Source organism: Nomascus leucogenys, chromosome 11 (genome assembly GCF_006542625.1).
Source record: "Nomascus leucogenys isolate Asia chromosome 11, Asia_NLE_v1, whole genome shotgun sequence".
Classification (NCBI taxonomy): Eukaryota; Metazoa; Chordata; class Mammalia; order Primates; family Hylobatidae; genus Nomascus; species Nomascus leucogenys.
Genome location: NC_044391.1, coordinates 10327565 through 10346636, shown reverse-complemented (window position 1 = coordinate 10346636; position 19072 = coordinate 10327565). Strand labels below are relative to the sequence as shown.

Sequence of the window (19072 nt, the reverse complement as noted above, 5' to 3'; positions counted from 1 at the left end):
ATGCTGCTCAGGATGCACTTTGAGTACCCCAGGGCTGCTTTCCAATAAACAAACACAGGCCTTGGTTCTGTACTCTTCTAACCTAGGCATGCAGTCTCTGTGTTCCCTTGTCCATAACACCTGCCACTGTGGGAGAAATGTGTTGTGCAATGACCACAAAGAGGGCATATGTGGGAAGAGAGGCTTATAAGTGGCTGATCTCCGACATACTGTGGGTTGGAGGTGGGAAGAGGTCCTCATCCTTACCACAGGTACCCTAATGCCCTGTGTCTCAGCTGCAGGTACTGGGGGTCCACAATGACGCTAAAGGAGCATCTTCTCCCACAGTGGCAGTTGTGAGCCAGCTGGTTTGGATAATGAGGGCTTTGCCCGTGGTTCTCAAGCTGTGGTCCCTGGACCAGCAGTACCACCATCACCTGGGAACTCATTAAAAATGCAAAATTTTGGCTGGGCACGGTGGCTCAAGCCTGTAATCCCAGCACTTTTGGAGGCTGAGGTGGGCAGACCATGAGGTCATGCGTTCGAGACCAGCCTGGCCAACATGGTGAAACCCTGTCTCTACTAAAAATACAAAAATTAGCTGGGGGTGGTGGTGCTTGCCTGTAATCCCAGCTACTCAGGAGGCTGAGGCAGGAGAATTGCTTGAACCCGGGAGGTGGAGTTTGCAGTGAGCTGAGATCATGCCACTGTACTCCAGCCTGGGTGACAGAGTGAGACTCTGTCTCTAAAAAATAAAGCAAAATTTTGACTGCCCACTATCTCCAGATCTACTGAACCAGAAACTTGAGGGATAGGGCACTAAAAGCCATGCTTTAACAAGGCTTCAGGTGATTTCATGCACATTCAACTTGGAAAGCCTCTGCCCTCACTTTGGGCTACACCTGATGGAGCTAGGGTTACTGGCAGACCAAGCAGTGTTACGCAGCCTGTTGCCAGGAAGGTCTGGACCATGAGCCTCCAAACTCTGCTTATTATTTGCTTTCTATTGTTTTCACTGTCTTGTCTCTAGGATATATAAATGTGAATTCCTACGTATAACACGAGATACACACACACACACACACACGGTTCAAACTTTCATAAAGTCCTAATATTCTAATAGAGAAACCAAACCACAGCAATTATTGTATAAGAAATATACTTGAAGGGGAGCTCAGGAATTTGCACTTTTTGCAAGTTCCTAGATGATGCTGAAGCTACTGGTCCAAGGAACACATTTTAAGAACTTCCATCCAAATGAATCTGTTTTCACTACTGAGGGCCTAGCTTCTCCTCGAGGGTAGAGATTGTTTTTGTGGTTTTTTTTTTTCTATTTTGTTTTTGCCCCAGCCCTGAGCTCAGTGCCTTGTACATATTCATGCTGGATAGTTATTAAATTAATAAACATCATTGAAAGTGCAACTGAGGAGACTCAGAAGGAGGGTACTCTGTTTGCCTACCCCTCTGTCAATCATCTTTGCCTCATCACCAGCCAAAAGAAGACAGTGGGAAAGTCTAGGAGTTTCAAAAGGAGTGTTCTAAATTTGGGTGCAAAATACTAGAGTAGTGGTAGAGGTAATGTACTAGTTTCTACTTGCTGCAGTAAATTACTACAGACTTAGTGGCTTCACGCAATGCAAACTGATTTTCTTATGGTTCTGGAGGCCAGATGTCTGAAATGGGTCTTATGAGGCTAGCATCAAGGTGTCAGCTGTGCTATGTTCCTTCTTGAGGCTCTAGGGAAAAATCTGTTTGATTACCTACTACAGTTTCTAGAGGCCACCTGTATTCCTTGTTTCATCGCCTCCTTCCTCCATCTTCAAAGCCAGCAGCATAGCATGCTCAAATCTCAATCGCTCTCTTGTTGTCTCTCCTCTGCCTCTACCAACGCATCTCCTTCCCTCCCACTGACTCTCCTGCTTCGCTATTTGCTTATAGATATACTTGTGATTACACTGGGCTCACCTGGACACTCCAGGATATTCTTCTCTTTTCAAGCCCCCTAACTTAATTACATCAGCATAGTCTCTTTCCCTGTGTAATGCAACACATGGAAAGGTTCCTGGCATTAGGAGGAGGACACTTTTACCATTGTTCTGTCTACTCCAGGCAATTAAAAACAGTAACCCTTAATGTTCTCTTCAACCCCACATTTTATTTGGTAACTGGACTAAAATTTTTATTCCTTATTATAGGTGATAAAATAGTAAGATACCTTCTGGATATGTTCCTGTATTGGCAGAGATAACTTTGAGATCTACTTATTGAGTATCTCTTAAACGGGTAGACTTTGGAGATATGGAATATACATATTTATGTATAGACATGCATGTGTGTATATATATATACAGACACATTATATCATATAATTATATTTATCTTGTCTAGTAGTTATCCGATCTAATTACTAGATATTATGCAAGTTTTATTTTCTGATTGCATAAGGTTTTCCATAATATTCTGTTAATGGAAAAATAAGAGTAATGTAACAAAGTGTAAAATATTGGCTATATTAATTTCGAAAAGTACTCCCTTACATTGAAATTATATGACCATATCTTAATACATTATGAAACATGAACCTCTTAATCCTGAATATTTTTACTTTATGAACTATGTTTGTAAGTATATGAAACAAAAGAACAGATGAAGTAAATTATGTTTAAAGTTTGAGGAACAAACTAAATATGACAAACGGAAAAAAAATGCTCCTTTGAAATTTTTCTTTCAGAAGAAATATCTATTTTCCCCTTTTTCCCCATTTCTCTTCAGTTTATAAAATTAGGTTCAATTTAAAATGAAGGCTAATAAACTATGACAACATCTCTGAAAAATGAACTCATGTGCTTCTATGTAAAAAATGTAAATTCAAACAATGGGATGATATTATTAGTTAGAAACGCGACTGATTCATCTCGACATTTCCTTTGAAGTTTCACAATGAAATAAAGCAATCACATACAATCAATCCAAACTCCTTGCTATTGTTCAAATGCTTGCCTCCCTTTTTCTCTTTTTTCTTAATCATTGCAGCAGATGTCATAAAAAAAATGTAGTGAAACATTCAGACAGCAAGTTCCCTAATTGTTTCCATCTTGATTATAAAAACACATTGAAAGGTAAATCCTCATGGTGAAATAAATGAAAAAAATAATTAACATTCAAAGTACTCCTTATACCACCTGCTCTTTACATACTGTGCTGAAATGAAGGCATCTGATGTATAAAGAGTAATGAAAAAAATGAAGGCATCTGATGTATAAAGAGTAATGAAAAGAAACTGAGTTTCCTTCTGAAGCAGAGAGAAAAGTAGCACTTACATTTGAAATCCAAATCAAAATGGATATATCTTTTGCACAATCAGTAGGATCTGGAAGTTCTTGCACCTGATGTGAAGTGGTTAAGTCTAAATCCAAATGCAGTAAGTATGTCATCCAAAACCTATGACATAATAGTTTGTGGCTATTTGTTTACTAAAATAAAGCCTTTTATGTAAATGTTGAGCCTCTATTCCAACCACTGTATAAATGTACAAATTAAATTTTGGGTTGACAATATTTTGGTTTTTACAAAAAATGTATACATAAACATCCGCATTATTACAATCACTACTCCACATACATTATAGATTAGACTTGCACTTGTTAGTTCTGTCACTGAAATGGTCTGTCTGAATGTTTATGATTAGGCTCTTTCTTTAGTTCACAGTCATAATGCAAGTCTGACTTGTAGTATACTAAGAGAAGGCAAAGATCAGTTCACGGGAAAGTAGGTAGAACCCTCTCTACTTTATGAACTCTATGTACAGCGGCAGAAAACTGTATTTAAAGGAAACTTAAACTGTTATTCTAAGAGAGAAAAAGCCAAACAAAGTGAGACTGACCAGATAAAGCCAAGTCAAAGTAAGGTAATAGGCTTCTGAGTACAGGGTTGTGGGGATTACTCCATTCCACTTATGGCCTGAAATACTTGAGGCCCAAGACATGCTACTTTGGGGCCCCTTTAAGGGAGGCTGACATCAGAGGGCACCATTTTCTTCCAATCTATCAGGTTGGGGAGGGATGCAAACACAGCAAAGACTATGCTTACAGAAGGGCATGGCATTGTGAGAATAAATCCATGTTTCCACGGAAACATCTCAAGTGTATGCATATATGTCTGTGTGTGTTGACAAAGATTCATAATTTGAGAGTTACTGTTATGAAATGAGGGAGTTCACATTCAGGGTAACATTGGGCTTTATATAAATAGACTGGGGCTCAGCATTCTTTTTCTATAAAGGGCCAGGTAGTAAATGTTCTAGGTTTTGCATGTTCTAAGAAAACTTTATTTATTTCATATAATCCCATATGAATTCGATACCAAAGGCTGGCAGAGTGCAATAACTGTCATAATTTTGGGTTTTATTGACTTTAGTCTGTAAAATGATGTGGAAAACAAAGGAATCAATGATGAATCAAATCATTTGTCTGCATTCCAGTTGGCAGTGAGTCTCCACACTCCTTGGCATGGTCAGAAAGGTCATGCATGCTCTCACTCTAACCCTGGGTTTTCACCCTATCACTTCTACTTTAATAATTCCGCTCCACCATTCTAGCTTTTATTGACAGCTTGGGCTGCCAAAAGAGAGCAAGGGTGGCTATACCTATACTAGACCAAATAGACTTTAACTAAAAAACAGTCACAAGAAACTAGAAAAGGTCATTGTAACAACAAAGGAATCAATTTATCAAGAAGATGTACAATTGTATGTATTTATCCACCAAACATCAGAGCATCTAAATATATAAAGCAAATACTAATAGAACTGAGAGGAGAAATAAATAGCAATACAATAATAGTAGGGGACTTTAATACTCCACTTCAATGATAGATAGGTCATCCAGAAAGAAAATAAATAAACAACAGATTTGAACAACATTATAGAGTGAATGAACCTAACAGACACCTAACATTCCATTCAATAACTGCAAAATACATATTCTTTTCAAGCGCACACAGAACATTCCCTAGGATACATCATATGTTAGGCCATAAAGCAAATCTTAAGTTCACTGAAATCATGTCAAGTATCTTTTCTCATCACAAACATATAAAACTAAAAAACAATAACAGGAAGAATTTTGGAAAATTCACAAATACATGGAAATTGAATAACACAGTCCTGAACAACCAATAGGTCAAAAAAGAAATCATGAAATTGAAAGAATCTTGATACAAACAAAAATGGAAACACAATATACCAAAACTTAACTTACTTACAGGATGCAGCAAAAGCAGTTCTAAAAAGAAAGTTTATAGTTATGAATGCCTACATTAAGAAAAAAAGATATCAAAAAGCCTAACTTTACACTTTAAGGAACTAAAAAAGAAATAAAGCCCAAATGAGTAGAAGAAAAAAAAAATACAAATTTAGGACAGAAATCTCTAATCTCTCATGAAATCTCTAATCTGTAATGAAATAGAGAATAGAAAAACAATAAAAAAGATGAACAAAAATGAGGTTTTTAAAAAAATTAACAAAATTTACAAACTTTTAGCTGACTAAAGAAAAAAGAGGACTCAGCTGGGCGCAGTGGCTCACGCCTGTAATCCCAGCACTTTGGGAGGCCGAGATGGGCAGATCATGAGATCAGGAGGTCGAGACCATCCTGGCTAACACGGTGAAACCCTGTCTGTACCAAAAATACAAAAAAATTAGCCAGGCATGCTTTGGCAGGTGCCTGTAGTCTCAGCTACTCAGGAGGCTGAGGCAGGAGAATGGCATAAACCCAGGAGGCGGAGCTTGCAGTAGGCCAAGATCACGCCACTGCAGTCCAGCCTGGGGGACAGAGCATGACTCCGTCTCAAAAAAAGAAAAAAAAGGAAAAAGAGAACTCAAATAAATAAAACTAAAAATGAAACAGTGATGTCACAAGTGACACCGAAGAAATACAAAGGTTCATAAGAGACTGCTATGAACAATTATATATGAACGAATTGGATAACATAAATGAATAAATTGCTAGAAGCATACATCTAACATGACTGAATCATGAAGAAACAGAATATCTGAATAGACTAGTAATGAGTAAAGAGATCAAAATAGTAATCGAAAACCTCCCAATAAAGAAAAGCCCACAACCAGGTTACTTCATTGGTGAATTCTACCAAACATTTAAATAAGAATCAATGCCAATATTACCCAAATACTTCCAAACAAATTGAAGAGAAGGGAACATTTCCAAATTCATTTTATGAGGCCAGCATTACCTTGATACCAAAGCTAGATAGAAACACTACAAGAAATAAAAATTAAAGGCCAATACCCTTGATGAAAATAGATAGAAAACATTTCAACAAATTACTAGCAAATTCAACGGCAGTTTAGAAGGATGGAGGGATTTACACCTGGAATTCAAGGATGGTTCAACATATGGAAATCAATAAATCTGATATACCACATTAACAAAATGAAGGATAAAAATCATATGATCATCTGAATATATGCAGAAAAAGCATCTGACAAAATTAACCATTCTTTCATGATTAGGAAAAAAAAAACTCAACAATTTGAGTATAAGAGGAATGTACTCCAACATAATAAAGGCCATATATGACAAGCCCACAGCTGTCATCATACTCAATGGTAAAAAGCTGAAGGCTTTTCCTCTAAGGTCAAGAACAAGACAAAGATGCGCCTACTCACCACTTCTATGCAACATAGAACTAGAAGTCCTAAACAAAGTAATTAAGCAAGAAAAAGAAATAAAAGGCATTCAAATCAGAAAAGAAGAATTATGATTTTCTCTATTTGTAGATGATATAGTCTTATTAAAAAGCCTTACAGATGCCAACAAAAAACTGTTAAAACTAATAAATTCATTAAACTTGCAGAATTCGAAATCAACATAGAAAAATCAGGTGCATTTCTATACACTAGCAATGAATATCTGAAAATGAAATAAAGAAAACTATCCATTTATAGTAGCATCAGAAATAATAAAATATTTAGAATATATTTAACCAAGGCAGTGAAAAATCTGTATACTGAAAACTGTAAAATATTGATGGGAAAATTGAATAAGACACAAATAAATATAAAGATATTCCATACTTACAAATAAAAAGAATTAATGTTGTTAAAATGCCCAAATACCTAAATCAATCTATACATTCAATGCAACCCCTATCACAATTTCAAGGGCATTTTTCACATAAAAAAAAGAAAACAATCCTAACACTCATATGGAAGTACAAAATATCCCAAATAGTCAAAGCAATCTTGAGAAAGAGGAAAAAAGCCAGAGACATCACATTTACTGATTTCAAACTATATTTCAAAGCTATAGTAATCAAAACAGTATGGTACTGCCACAACAACAGACACACAGACCAACAGAACAGAATTGAGAATCCCAGAAATAAACCCACGCATATAAAGTCAACTAATACTTGACAAGGATGTCAAGAACGCACAACAGTGAAAGGATAGTCTCTTTAATAACTGATGCTGGGAAAACTGGATAACCACAAAGAAAAGAATAAAATTATACCTCTATCTTATACCACTCACAGAAATTAACTTGAAATAGATTAAAAACTTAAATGTAAGACCTGAAACCATAAAACTCATATAGAAGACATAGGAAAAAACTTCTCAATGTTTGTTGGTCTTGGTAATGATTTTTTGGATATGACATCAAAAGCACAAGTGAAAAAGGCAAAAATAAATAAACAGATTTTCATTAAACTAAAAAGCTTCTAAACAGAAAAGGAAATAATCAACAAGGTGAAAAGGCAACATATAAAATGGAAGAAAACATTTGTAAACCATATATATGATAAGGGGTTAATATCCCAAACATATAAGAGTTATAATAAAACAGATTATCTGATTTAAAATAGAAAATCTGATTAGACCAAAAATCAGTAAACAGTTTGAGTCAGTAATCAAAAACCTCTCAACAAAGAAAAGCCCAGGACCAGGTTAATTCGCTAGTGAATTATACCAAACATTTAAAGAAGAATTAATGCCAATCTTACTCAAACTCTTTCAAAAAAACTGAAGAGAAGGGAAGACTTCCAAATTCATTTTATGAGGCCAGCATTATGTTGATACCAAGACCTGAATAGACATTTTTCCAAAGACGACTTACGAATGGCCAATAGATATGAGATAAGGTGCTGAACATCACTAATCATCAGGGAATTGGAAATCAAAATCACAATGAGATATGACCTTACACTTGTTAGGGAGAGTTTCATCAAAAAGGCAAGAAAGAACTAACAAGTGTTGGTGAGGGTGTGGAAAAAAGGGAACCTTTTACACTGTTAATGGAAATGTAAATTAGTACAGCATTATGGAAAATAGTATGGAGGTTCCACAAAAAATTAAAAATAGAATTACCAAACAATCCAGCCATCCCACTTCTGGCTACATATCTGAAGGAAGAGAAATCAGTAGCTTGATGTCTGCACTCTCATGTTCATTGCAGCATTATTCATAATATCCAGGACACAGAAACAACCTAAGTGCCCATAGATGAATAAATAAATAAAGAAAAATGTGACACACACACACATACACACACACACGCATCTCACATTTGTATACATAATATGTATACAATGGAATATATATGTATAATGGAATATTACTCAGCTATAAAAAGAAGGAAATCCTGCCATTTGTGAGAACATGGATGAAACGACGGCATTATGCTGAGTGAAATAAGACAAAGACAAACACTGTGTGATCTCATTTATATGAGGAATCTTAAAAAGTTAAAAAATAAAAAAGTCTGGGCGTGGTGGCTCACACCTGTAATCCCAGCACTTTGGGAGGCTGAGGCGGGTGGATCAGGAGGTCAGGAGATCGAGACCATCCTGGCTAACACAGTGACACCCCGTCTCTACTAAAAATACAAAAAAATTAGCTGGACATGGTGGTGGGCACCTGTAGTCCCAGCTACTCGGGAGGCTGAAGGAGGAGAATGGCGTGAACTTGGGAGGTGGAGCTTGCAGTAAGCTGAGATTGCGCCACTACACTCTAGCCTGGGCAACAGAGCGAGACTCCATCTCCAAAAAAAAAAAAATAATAATAAAATAAAAAGTTTTTTTAAAAAACACTTACATCCTGAGCTCTATGCTTGGAATGAGCCCAGCAGTGGCTTTGTCTGTTTTCCTCAGTTTCAGTGCTAGTGTCTATATAATTTCTGGTACATATTACATGTGCACTAAAAGCATTTGCTGAATGTATGAATAAAACCATTTATGACTTTCTTAGTTACACAAAGTTATACATAACTTTCTTAGTTATGCAGTAGGGTAATGGTGGACTGCTGTGCTAGTAAGGATCCCACTGCTAGTCATTAGAGTTAGTAGAAAAAAAACCTCAATTATATATCAATTGAGTATATCAAATATACTCAATTATATCACTTGTAATCAAGTTTCCATTTTCTAGTCTCAGTGTAGTAGTTTTCATTGTGAAATAAATACTATATTTCCTAATATAAAGTATACTGCTTTCACATCTTAACATGTTTAAAACAGTGAATTGTTAGAAAATTTTTGTTGGTCAGGACACGATGATACAATTTATCATACCCATATATGCATTAGCATCAAAACCAAAAGTACTCAGACTTGCAGAATGAGTTTCAATGACTTGGGTGAAAATCTCTGAAAAATAATAAATATGGAGAGAGTTGGTGAATCAGGAGTGTTTTAACAGCCTCTAAGTAGAAGCAAAAAAGAAAAAACAGGCTAACTCTATGAGAGCAAGATAGACTTAAGTCTTAAGAGACTTACAAGCCAATGAGTTTTAAATTCTTTATGAATTCGCTTAAATTCTGAACCATCAAAGATATTGGCAGCGGACAATATTGTGTAAGAAAAACAGATATTGATGACTTTGACTGAAAGTGATTTAGAAGTAGGACCCTGAACCTGATGAAGTTTTAGCAATATCATAACTAATTCCTTTAGACTTACATTTTCTTTTTATGTATTCTCAAGAGTAATATATGAAAACGTTCTACATCTTGTTCGAAGAGTTTTTTCAAACATATAAAATAAAAATCCTAAATGATAAGAAATTGTGTCTTACTTTAATAAGCAAAATTTTAGAAAATTTGTTAATAATATGTACAATAATGGCACATCTTACAATTGAGGCATCTTAGAAGTACACCTTCATCTACGGTGTGTGTACAACTATATTAAATGTAGAATAGCAGTACTTGCCGTAAAACAATATCAAGTAAACTACAACCTCAGATGAAATTGGAAGCTACTGCCCTACTCTGATACTACCTTAGTATTTTATCACAGTCTATCAAATGTATCAAACAGTGAACAGTAACAAATAAGTGAGGTGGTAAACAGGTAAAAAAGGGCAGTTTTGCCTTCAGTATACTGTCAAGAAAAATTGTCTAAGACTTGACAATGGATAAAAGAGATCCCTGGGTGTCACTGGGGTGGAAGGTTGGATGTCGCCCTCCAGACTCTCTGGGATTATCTGGTTCTATGAGGGTGTATTCCTTTGACCAGCTTTCTATTCACTAGACTATTTTACACATCTGTACAGGTAGAAGGTAGCATGTAGAAAACTTGTAGTAATGAAAATGAGATTTGTTCATATCAGTGAAAATGAATTTTGTCTGATAGAAAGAAAGGATATGTTGTATTGCCCTGTATGATATTAGCCAGTTTGGAAACTTTCAGTGCTCTTGAATTGTGTGTGTTTGTATGGATATATTCAGTGTTTCTGAATGTGTGTGTATTATGGATCCATGTGTATATCCATATAGCCATAATTCATAACCAATATGCAGTCATGTATTGCTTAAGGTGAAGATACATTCTGAGAGACATGTTGCTAGGTGATTTCATCATGCAAACATCATAGAGTGTACTTGCACAAACCTCGATGGTATAGCCTACTACATACCAAGGTTATATGGTATAGTCTATTGCTATTAGGTTACAAACCTATACAGCATGTTACTGTGCTGAAGACTGTAGATAATTATAACACAATGGTAAGTATTTGTATGTCAAAACATATCTAAACATAGAAAAGGTACAGTAAAAATGTAGTATCATAATCTTATGGGACCACTGTGACATATATGGTCTGTCGTTGACTAAAATGTCACTGTATAGATGATAGATGGATTTTACACACACACACACACACAAACACACACACACAACTCTTCAGATTCTCTTTTGAACCAGTTTTAACATCTTAATGATTCCCTTACTAGTTAATCATTTAAATAAAATATTTTACTTGTATTGATTTTATAGTTGTATGACAGTCATAATTTTATCTTTCTGAAAATTTCAATTCAGCATTATATAATGTCTTTGGAAGGAAGTTAAATATAAGGAATAAATGTTAATAATTGTACTCACTATCTTTAGAGAAGGTTAATTTTCTGAAGCACTTCAGGATAATATATGTAAAACAATATTATGTTTAGATGCAAGTACAAGTTCATCTTTTTATTAGTTGTGAAAAAAATTCAGGTACTTTATGCACAGAGAGTTATAGAACTCTAATTTGGCAGAGAGGAGTAAAAAGTTCAACATTTAAAGACAGAATTCCACTTATGTGAGTGATCTTTTGTTTCTGCAAATTACTTTGATAAGCCATGTGATTTGATAAGCCACACGGTTGTTGAATCATACACCTCAGGGCAAGACCAGGAGGACATAGGCATGATACAAAGTTAAACTGTAAATGAAACTGGAGTGTTATGAACTGCAAGAAATCGAAGAAGACAAAGGGTAATACAGGATGTAGCTGGATGCTGGAGACTTAGAAGAGATGGTCTCTCAAAATTCGCCAGATGGGCAAGCACAAGTTAATTACAAGTACTGACCCTGACATTCACTTAAACCTACACATATCTCTGAGTTTGTGGCACTGCACAGAGTGAAGGGATGAGAGGTGGTAGTGGTGTCTGAGTGGGAGCCATAGTGAGAACTAGAGACAGCTTACGATAAAAAGGAAAGGTAAAGGCTGAAGTGCGAACCAGAGGCAGGAGCTTGGAGCCTGAGATTAGAAGAAATAAACCTGACACCAAAGAATTCTCAGACATATTGGAAGGAATGATAGATTTCTCCTAACATGAAAAATGGAGGTTCAGGGCAATTTCTTTCTAAATCTTTAAAGACAAGATGATTGCAGCAAGCTAGAGGATTTGAACAAACTCAAGAGGCCTGCATAACTTTCTTACTGGGTAGATACATGTGAACTTTATACATGTAAAATTTAACTTTACACATGTACACATGCACATATGCTATCCACACCAACATCATTATTGTAGCAAGAAATCAAAGTGCAAGACAAAGTGCAGTGAATATACCTTTTATTCTTCTATGTTTTTAACCTTAAAATTATAGGTCAGATATGCAGCATAATTTGAATGAACTGGTTCTATATGTTTACACTGCATACATAGAGACATGTAGAAAACCTAAACAGTTTAGCTTAAGACTTTATAATTTTTATGTTCAAGGTACTTAACCAATATGAGGAATTTCATTAGACACTAAAATATTCATAAAAGTCAAACAGAGACCAGCATTTTTAATTTAACTGATATCCTAAAACATAATTTTGGTTGTTGAATTTCAGATTCAAAATATTATTAAAAAAGAAGAAAACAAATGGTAAAACTGCCTTAGAAAACTAAATAATGGTGCTGCTAATATGGATAATATAGTATTACTAAACTTGACTTCATTTGAAAAGAGATACAAAGACTTTCTGAAAGTAGAATGTTCCAGTAAGTTTGTTACTCAACATGCAAGTGTATATAGTATTTCGCATGAATCAAAAATATGCCTGAGCAATGATTCTTTATAGCCAAGAACACAGCCTGTATATGACGGCCCAGGTGTTAGGTATTCTATTCCCAGGGATGCGTCCACTGTGCTATTGTGTAATACACAGGTACGCTGTGTATGGCAACACTGCTAGTGCAAGGTCTGCTTTTCAAGGAGAGAAGAAAGGGCTCTGCCAGTGACGTAAGAATCCTATGAGAAATGGAAAACACCAAGGGCTATACAGGGGTGCTTTGTAGATGAGACAAACCTCTCATGGATTTGATGGGTGGAAACAGAAGAGAAAGTCGCTCACTTGATATGTGTTCACTAAAAGATGAAATCGTAGCCAGAGGAGTTGCAAAAAAAGATGTTTCCTACGTGGACTAAGAAAGATGGTGATGGAAATGCAGCTTGGTTCTGAGTAGAGTTTCTGTGTAAACCCACCTTGAGCTACAAGGCATTCCCCTCCCCGTTTAAAGTATCTTTAGGGAATAATTAGCTGTCCAATCATTGGTAAGTCCTAATATAGTTGGCTGATTTTTTTGCCTGGCCTAGGGCACCTCTATATTTTTATCAATAGGGTACAATAACTAAAACTGAGGAAAACCCATGATTTCAGCTTTCAGCATGGCTGACCATTGGCTCCCATGCCATCGCTCTTGTTTCACCAAAAATGTGGTTCTTCAGAGTTGGCCTTCTAAGAAAATTTATAAAACTGGAGAACCTTATAACTACAATTTTGAGTTCATGCGCCTCATTATTACCCTAGAGACTGGGATTCTTTGAAGTTTAAGGATTGCCAGGAATCACACAGGCAGGGCTAGAAGCCATGGCTGTCTGTACACTATGTCTCAAGGTCATGCTGGTCAGACCATGCTTGGTTCAAAACATGAACCCAAGGGCATGATACTTTACAGTTGTCACTGGCTTGCACTTAACTCTTTACTTGCACGCCTGCCCATATGCATCTTTTTCTAAGAAAACATTAAACCATAATATACTTTAAGTCTCTGTCAACATTTTGCTCAATCTTAGGTAAACAGACAAACGATTACTATTCCACACTACACTTATTAATTGATATGAAAAATTATGGGGACCAAATGTATTCATTCTGTGTAACACTTAGAGAAAAAAAATCCAATATATATCATAATAAAACATATATGAAAATTTTGTGAAATAATAACTTGATGTTGATATAGTTAAGATTTTATGTCAAATATTTCTAAATTTGCCTAAATAACAAATGTAAGAAAGATATTTTAATGCTGACTTTATATTTTATACTAAAATATGAGATCCTTTTCAGAGGAGATCTTCTATAATGTTACTTTCCTATTTGGTTATTAACCTAGATGACGTTATTCGACTGGATTTCATATGTGTTGCAGGTCCTGCTGGGAAATCATAAAACTGGGCTCATTTAGGAAAAGGCAATGTGGCTATATCGGAAAAGCTGCCATATGTGAAACCTCACTTTCTGCCTGTTGAAATTTTTGTATTTCAGGTCTCCCAGGGACATGTCCACTGCGCTATTGTGTAATTTTATCAGCATGAACTTCTGCTGAATATTTTTCCTTCTTTTCAAAATCCATATTTTAGTAGAACTAACTTCAAAACTTAATGTTGCAACATCCGTGCCCATACACCTGGGAGCCATAGAAGATGTATCCTGAAGATTATCTACATTTTCTAATCTTATAAAATGCTACAAAAAGAGAGAAAAAGGTTATATATTTTTCCTGGTCTGGATTTTTTTTTCAAAAGGAATCACTTTCTGCCTCCTTAAAAGGATTCTTCAAATAAAAGAGAATGAATACTTCTAAAGCTATAAAGAATGTCTTTACAAATGTAATAAAATACTCATTTGTTTTGTTTACAGATAATTCTTAATATATATGTACAACTTTCCATTAAGACACTATTTTGTGAATAAAAATCTGGAGCTATAGCCTTGAAATGTTTTCAAACAAGACTTTTTAATAACTAAATAAAAAGAAAGTAAAAAAATTGCTACTTTGAATTTATTTACTACTTTTGTGGATCTATCAACAGCTGAATGGTTTCTTTTTGTAAAAAATAGAAGTTATGGTTGTATTTATTTCTCACATGGAAGATTGAGATACTGACAAACAAGAAAGTGTTTATGAATGGAGAGAAATGCCTTCCACCTGGCTTCCTTCTATTAGTTCTTTTATCTCTTTAGAATAAAATATGCAGCAATGTAAAGAGTTTAGAGCATATCAAAACTGCCGGCCTGAGATGGTGCTGCCAACCAAATGGATAGAACCGGTTGTCGTTGTTGAAGGATAATGTAGAATATGTGACATTCTACAGACTCAAAATAGTGAAGAAGGATGATGAATGGACTTGGGGAAATCACATGTGGATTTCCTTGACTTTGTCATCAATTTATCAAATTATGATAAACACTAAATACTTAAGGAGTGCATTCTATGTATCACACATTGTTTTAATTGCTTTGCACATTTTACTTATTAAATTTTCACCACAACTATATGTGACAGGTACTTTTGCCATCATCATCTTACAGATGAAGAACCTGAAGCAGATAGGTTAAGTAACTTGTCCAAAGTCACCCAGCTTGTCAATGGTGGTGCAGAGCTACTGCAGAGCACCATGAATCTACATCGCCCCCTTTTCCTATGAGTACTTTTCATATAGGGAACAAAATAGCTTTTTACTCTTACTTTGATGCAAAGTATAAGATGACAAAGGTGATGCATTTAAAATTATTTCAAATTTAAAAACCAGAAATATTCAAGGCAGGGCCAAGTGAAATATCTATGGTAAAGATGGGAAGAGAAAATGTGGTTAATTCAAGACTACCAGCATTGTCACCTCACAGTGAAAAGTCAAATTTTAATAAAGAAATTCAACCTCATAGTTGCTAAAAGCAAGTAGCAGAATTTCACCTTGCTTTTTTCCCACATGCTATTCCGCCATTATCAGAAAAAGATTGGCATATTTACAAGGAAGAGAGGAAAGGTGGGTATTTAATTCTTCAGTCATCAGAGTAGTGTTCAATGCTTGGGAAGGCTCTGGGAGAAGGGAAACATGTCAATGTGCTGAATGCCAGCTTTTTTCTTATAGGTCAAGTCAAAAGAGGAAAACGTACAGCTGTTTGATGTTCCTCTTTACCATTTGCATTTCTTGAAATGCAATAAACAGAGCAAACAATTCCTGTTACAGAGAAATTAAGCTAACATGCACAGCATTGTCTATTTTACACTTTTAAACTACAATTGAAGACAGCAATACCATATATCTGATTCTGAGTAAGGGTTGTATCAATTCTCAGTTATCAATATTAGACATGAAATAACTTTGAATATACCCTTTATTTGACTTGACAGGAATGTGGAGTCATGAGTCTGAACGAGGATTTGCAATAGAGAAAAGCTTATTAGAGGCATAGACGTGGAAGAATATTGTACTGAAAATGCAGTCAACATTTTAAAAGTGTCAAAATCTCTAATATGGTTTTGCAATTAAACTGTGTCAATGCCCCTGCCAAGAAGAGTTCATCATTTGGAAGCTGTAGTTGCTATTGACCTGATTCTACAATTGAGATCATGTCTGAATTTTAATTTGGAAACACAACTGATCACTGTGTTCTATACACAAGGCCTGTCAAGTTATTACTCTGCAACTGCTTTGAAAATACATATTTAAGAGCAGTATGATTTATGATATACTGTAACAAAAATTATTTTATTAGCTTCTTTTAAGAGATTGCTTTATATTTAAAAATTGAATTAAGTTCTTCAATTAACACTAAATTAATCAGAATAGTTTTTTAAAACACATTTTAAAAAATATTTCTCTTCACTCTAATACATTGTCTTCTTGCCCCAAATGCTGTTTTAATGTTTAAGGAGTGTTCATTCCTCTTGAGTTTTCAGAAATCATTATAATGCTCACTTTTTTTTAAAACAGTATTCAATATGATTGCATCCTAATATTAGCAAGCAAGATTGCAATTTAGGTTCATATAACGTGCATATTTTACATAAATTGTTTCTTTCATCACTACTATACTAAGGAAGACAGATGAAATCAATACAAAAAGGTCAGTCTATTTGCTTTAAAGCCATTTCAGATTTTGTATGAACTTTATCCCTCTAGTCCATAATTTTGATTTCTTGCAGACTTTCTCAATACTGTAATTTTAAAAATTTTAATTGAATCTAAATGAATAACAAAAACATCTTTATGCTATATGTAATTGCTGTAGGTCTTCCGAGTATTTTCTTTTGCTACTTCTAGATTTTATTCTACTTTCAAACGGAGATTTGGGGTTAAGGAAATGTTCATTTTCCCCCTTTACAAACTGTAATTGCATGAGAATAACTTTGATGGTTGAATTCTAGGCAAGAATCCAAAGAAACTCTCCATTCTTGGTGGGTTAATTTAAGAGCAGTCTTACCTTTTTCACCTTCTTTTTCTTCTTGGTCATCTGTTAATGGAATCACTTCTGGTTGCTCCACAATCACGGCATCTTCTTGGTTTGATGACAGTTCTAAATAGAATGACACAGATGGACACTCAGGGTTGTTTTAGTTGGAACCATTGAGAGAATACTGTGACTATGGCATAGAAGGTTAGAGTTCTTTTTTCCCCCTTCAAGTTTCAATAGGTACACCAAGTTGAACACTATTGCTATCCTCCAGTAATCATTGCCTAAAACATACACACATACCATGCACACACACACAGGTTTATATAGAAGTCATGGTTCACAGTTTCATCTCATTCTCTGATAACAATATATTTTGGTTTCAGTACCTTCTGTTTCCATATATGAGCTCTGGGATTCTGTTTCAATTTTTATTTCATTCTTCCTTGAATCATTCTCTTGTCCTATTCAAAACAGTGATTGAAAAATAAAATAAATGTGACATGCATGACCGTAGCTTTATTCCTGACCTTCAGAAACCATGCTTTAATCATGCTTGGAGAGATAGAGAACAGTTTTGAAACCAAAGGGCAAAGATACAATTTTTCTAATCATCAGATTTGTATCAATTATTTTCTGAGAAATATCCTGATAATTTAGGAAAAAATCTTTTTTTTTTTTTTGGAAACTGATGTGAAACTGGCATACTTATTTAGCTTAGGAATGCACAGGATATGGATAGAGGACACAACCTGGAAATTTTCAAATTTTACAATAATTTCTGGGCTGTATGGGTTAACTACATTTAATTTCCTTTTAAGACACAAATATTTCCCATAGTGAGGATTCCTAGAAAATGAAAACACTACTTGCACTTTCATTTTTCCATCAACAGAGCATAAAAAACTTGAGTAATGTGGACACAAGGGAACTGGGGGGATAACAGCTCTGAGGGAAGAGAGAGACCCTCTCATATTGCTTTATATTGTTTTATACTCAGTACCTGTTTTAAGAGAAAAGCAAGGAAGTAAAACCAAAGACAGGCAGCCCTGCACCAGGCCCGAAACCAGGCCTGGGCCTGCCTGGCCTAAACCCAGTAGTTAAAAATCAACTCATAACTTAGAAACCGATGTTATTCATAGATTCCAGACATTGTATAGAAGAACACTGTGAAACTCCCTGCTCTGTTCTGTTTCACTCTGACCACCGGTGCATGCAGCCCCTGTCATGTACCCCCTGCTTGCTCAAATCAATCACGACCCTTTCATGTGAAATCTTTAGTGTCGTGAGCCCTTAAAAGGGACAGAAATTGTGCATTTGGGGAGCTCGGATTTTTTTTTAAGGCAGTAGCTTGCCAATGCTCCCAGCTGAATAAAGCCCTTCCTTCTACAACTCGGTGTCTGAGAAGTTTTGTCTGTGGCTCGTCCTGCTACATTTCTTGGTTCCCTGATGGGGAAACGAGGTAACTGACGGATGGCTGAGGCAGCCCCTTAGGTGGCTTAGGCCTGCCCTGTGGAGCATCCCTGCAGGGGGCTCCGGCCAGCCTGAGTGACAGGATCCAAAGAGCGCTCCCAGGTAGGAAATTGCCCCAGTGGAACACCTTGCCAGAGGAGCGCATAGCAGGCCCCTGCAGAGGATTAACACAGTGGCTGAACACTGGGAAGGAACTGGCACTTGGAGTCTGGACATCTGAAACTTGGTAAGACTAGTCTTTGGAACCTGTCCCACTCCATCTGAGTGGAAGAGTGGCCTGATCACCCGCGGTGTGCCTGCATTGGCACTTTTGTTCTGGTTTTGACTTGACTTGAATTGAATTGCTAGATACTTTGGTTTTGGTTTTGA

At 35.8% G+C, this 19072-nt stretch overlaps 1 protein-coding gene across 1 annotated transcript in view; it reads right to left on the bottom strand.

The window, feature by feature from the left end:
• MACROD2 (mono-ADP ribosylhydrolase 2) overlaps positions 1–19072 on the bottom strand; it is a 169173-nt gene that overhangs the window by 47271 nt on the left and 102830 nt on the right. The window contains exons 6-7 of the mRNA XM_030822001.1: positions 17620–17694; positions 17261–17353 (exon numbers count right to left, since the gene is read on the bottom strand). Coding sequence (XP_030677861.1) covers positions 17261–17353; positions 17620–17694 — 168 coding nt within the window. The remainder of the gene's footprint in view (positions 1–17260; positions 17354–17619; positions 17695–19072) is intronic.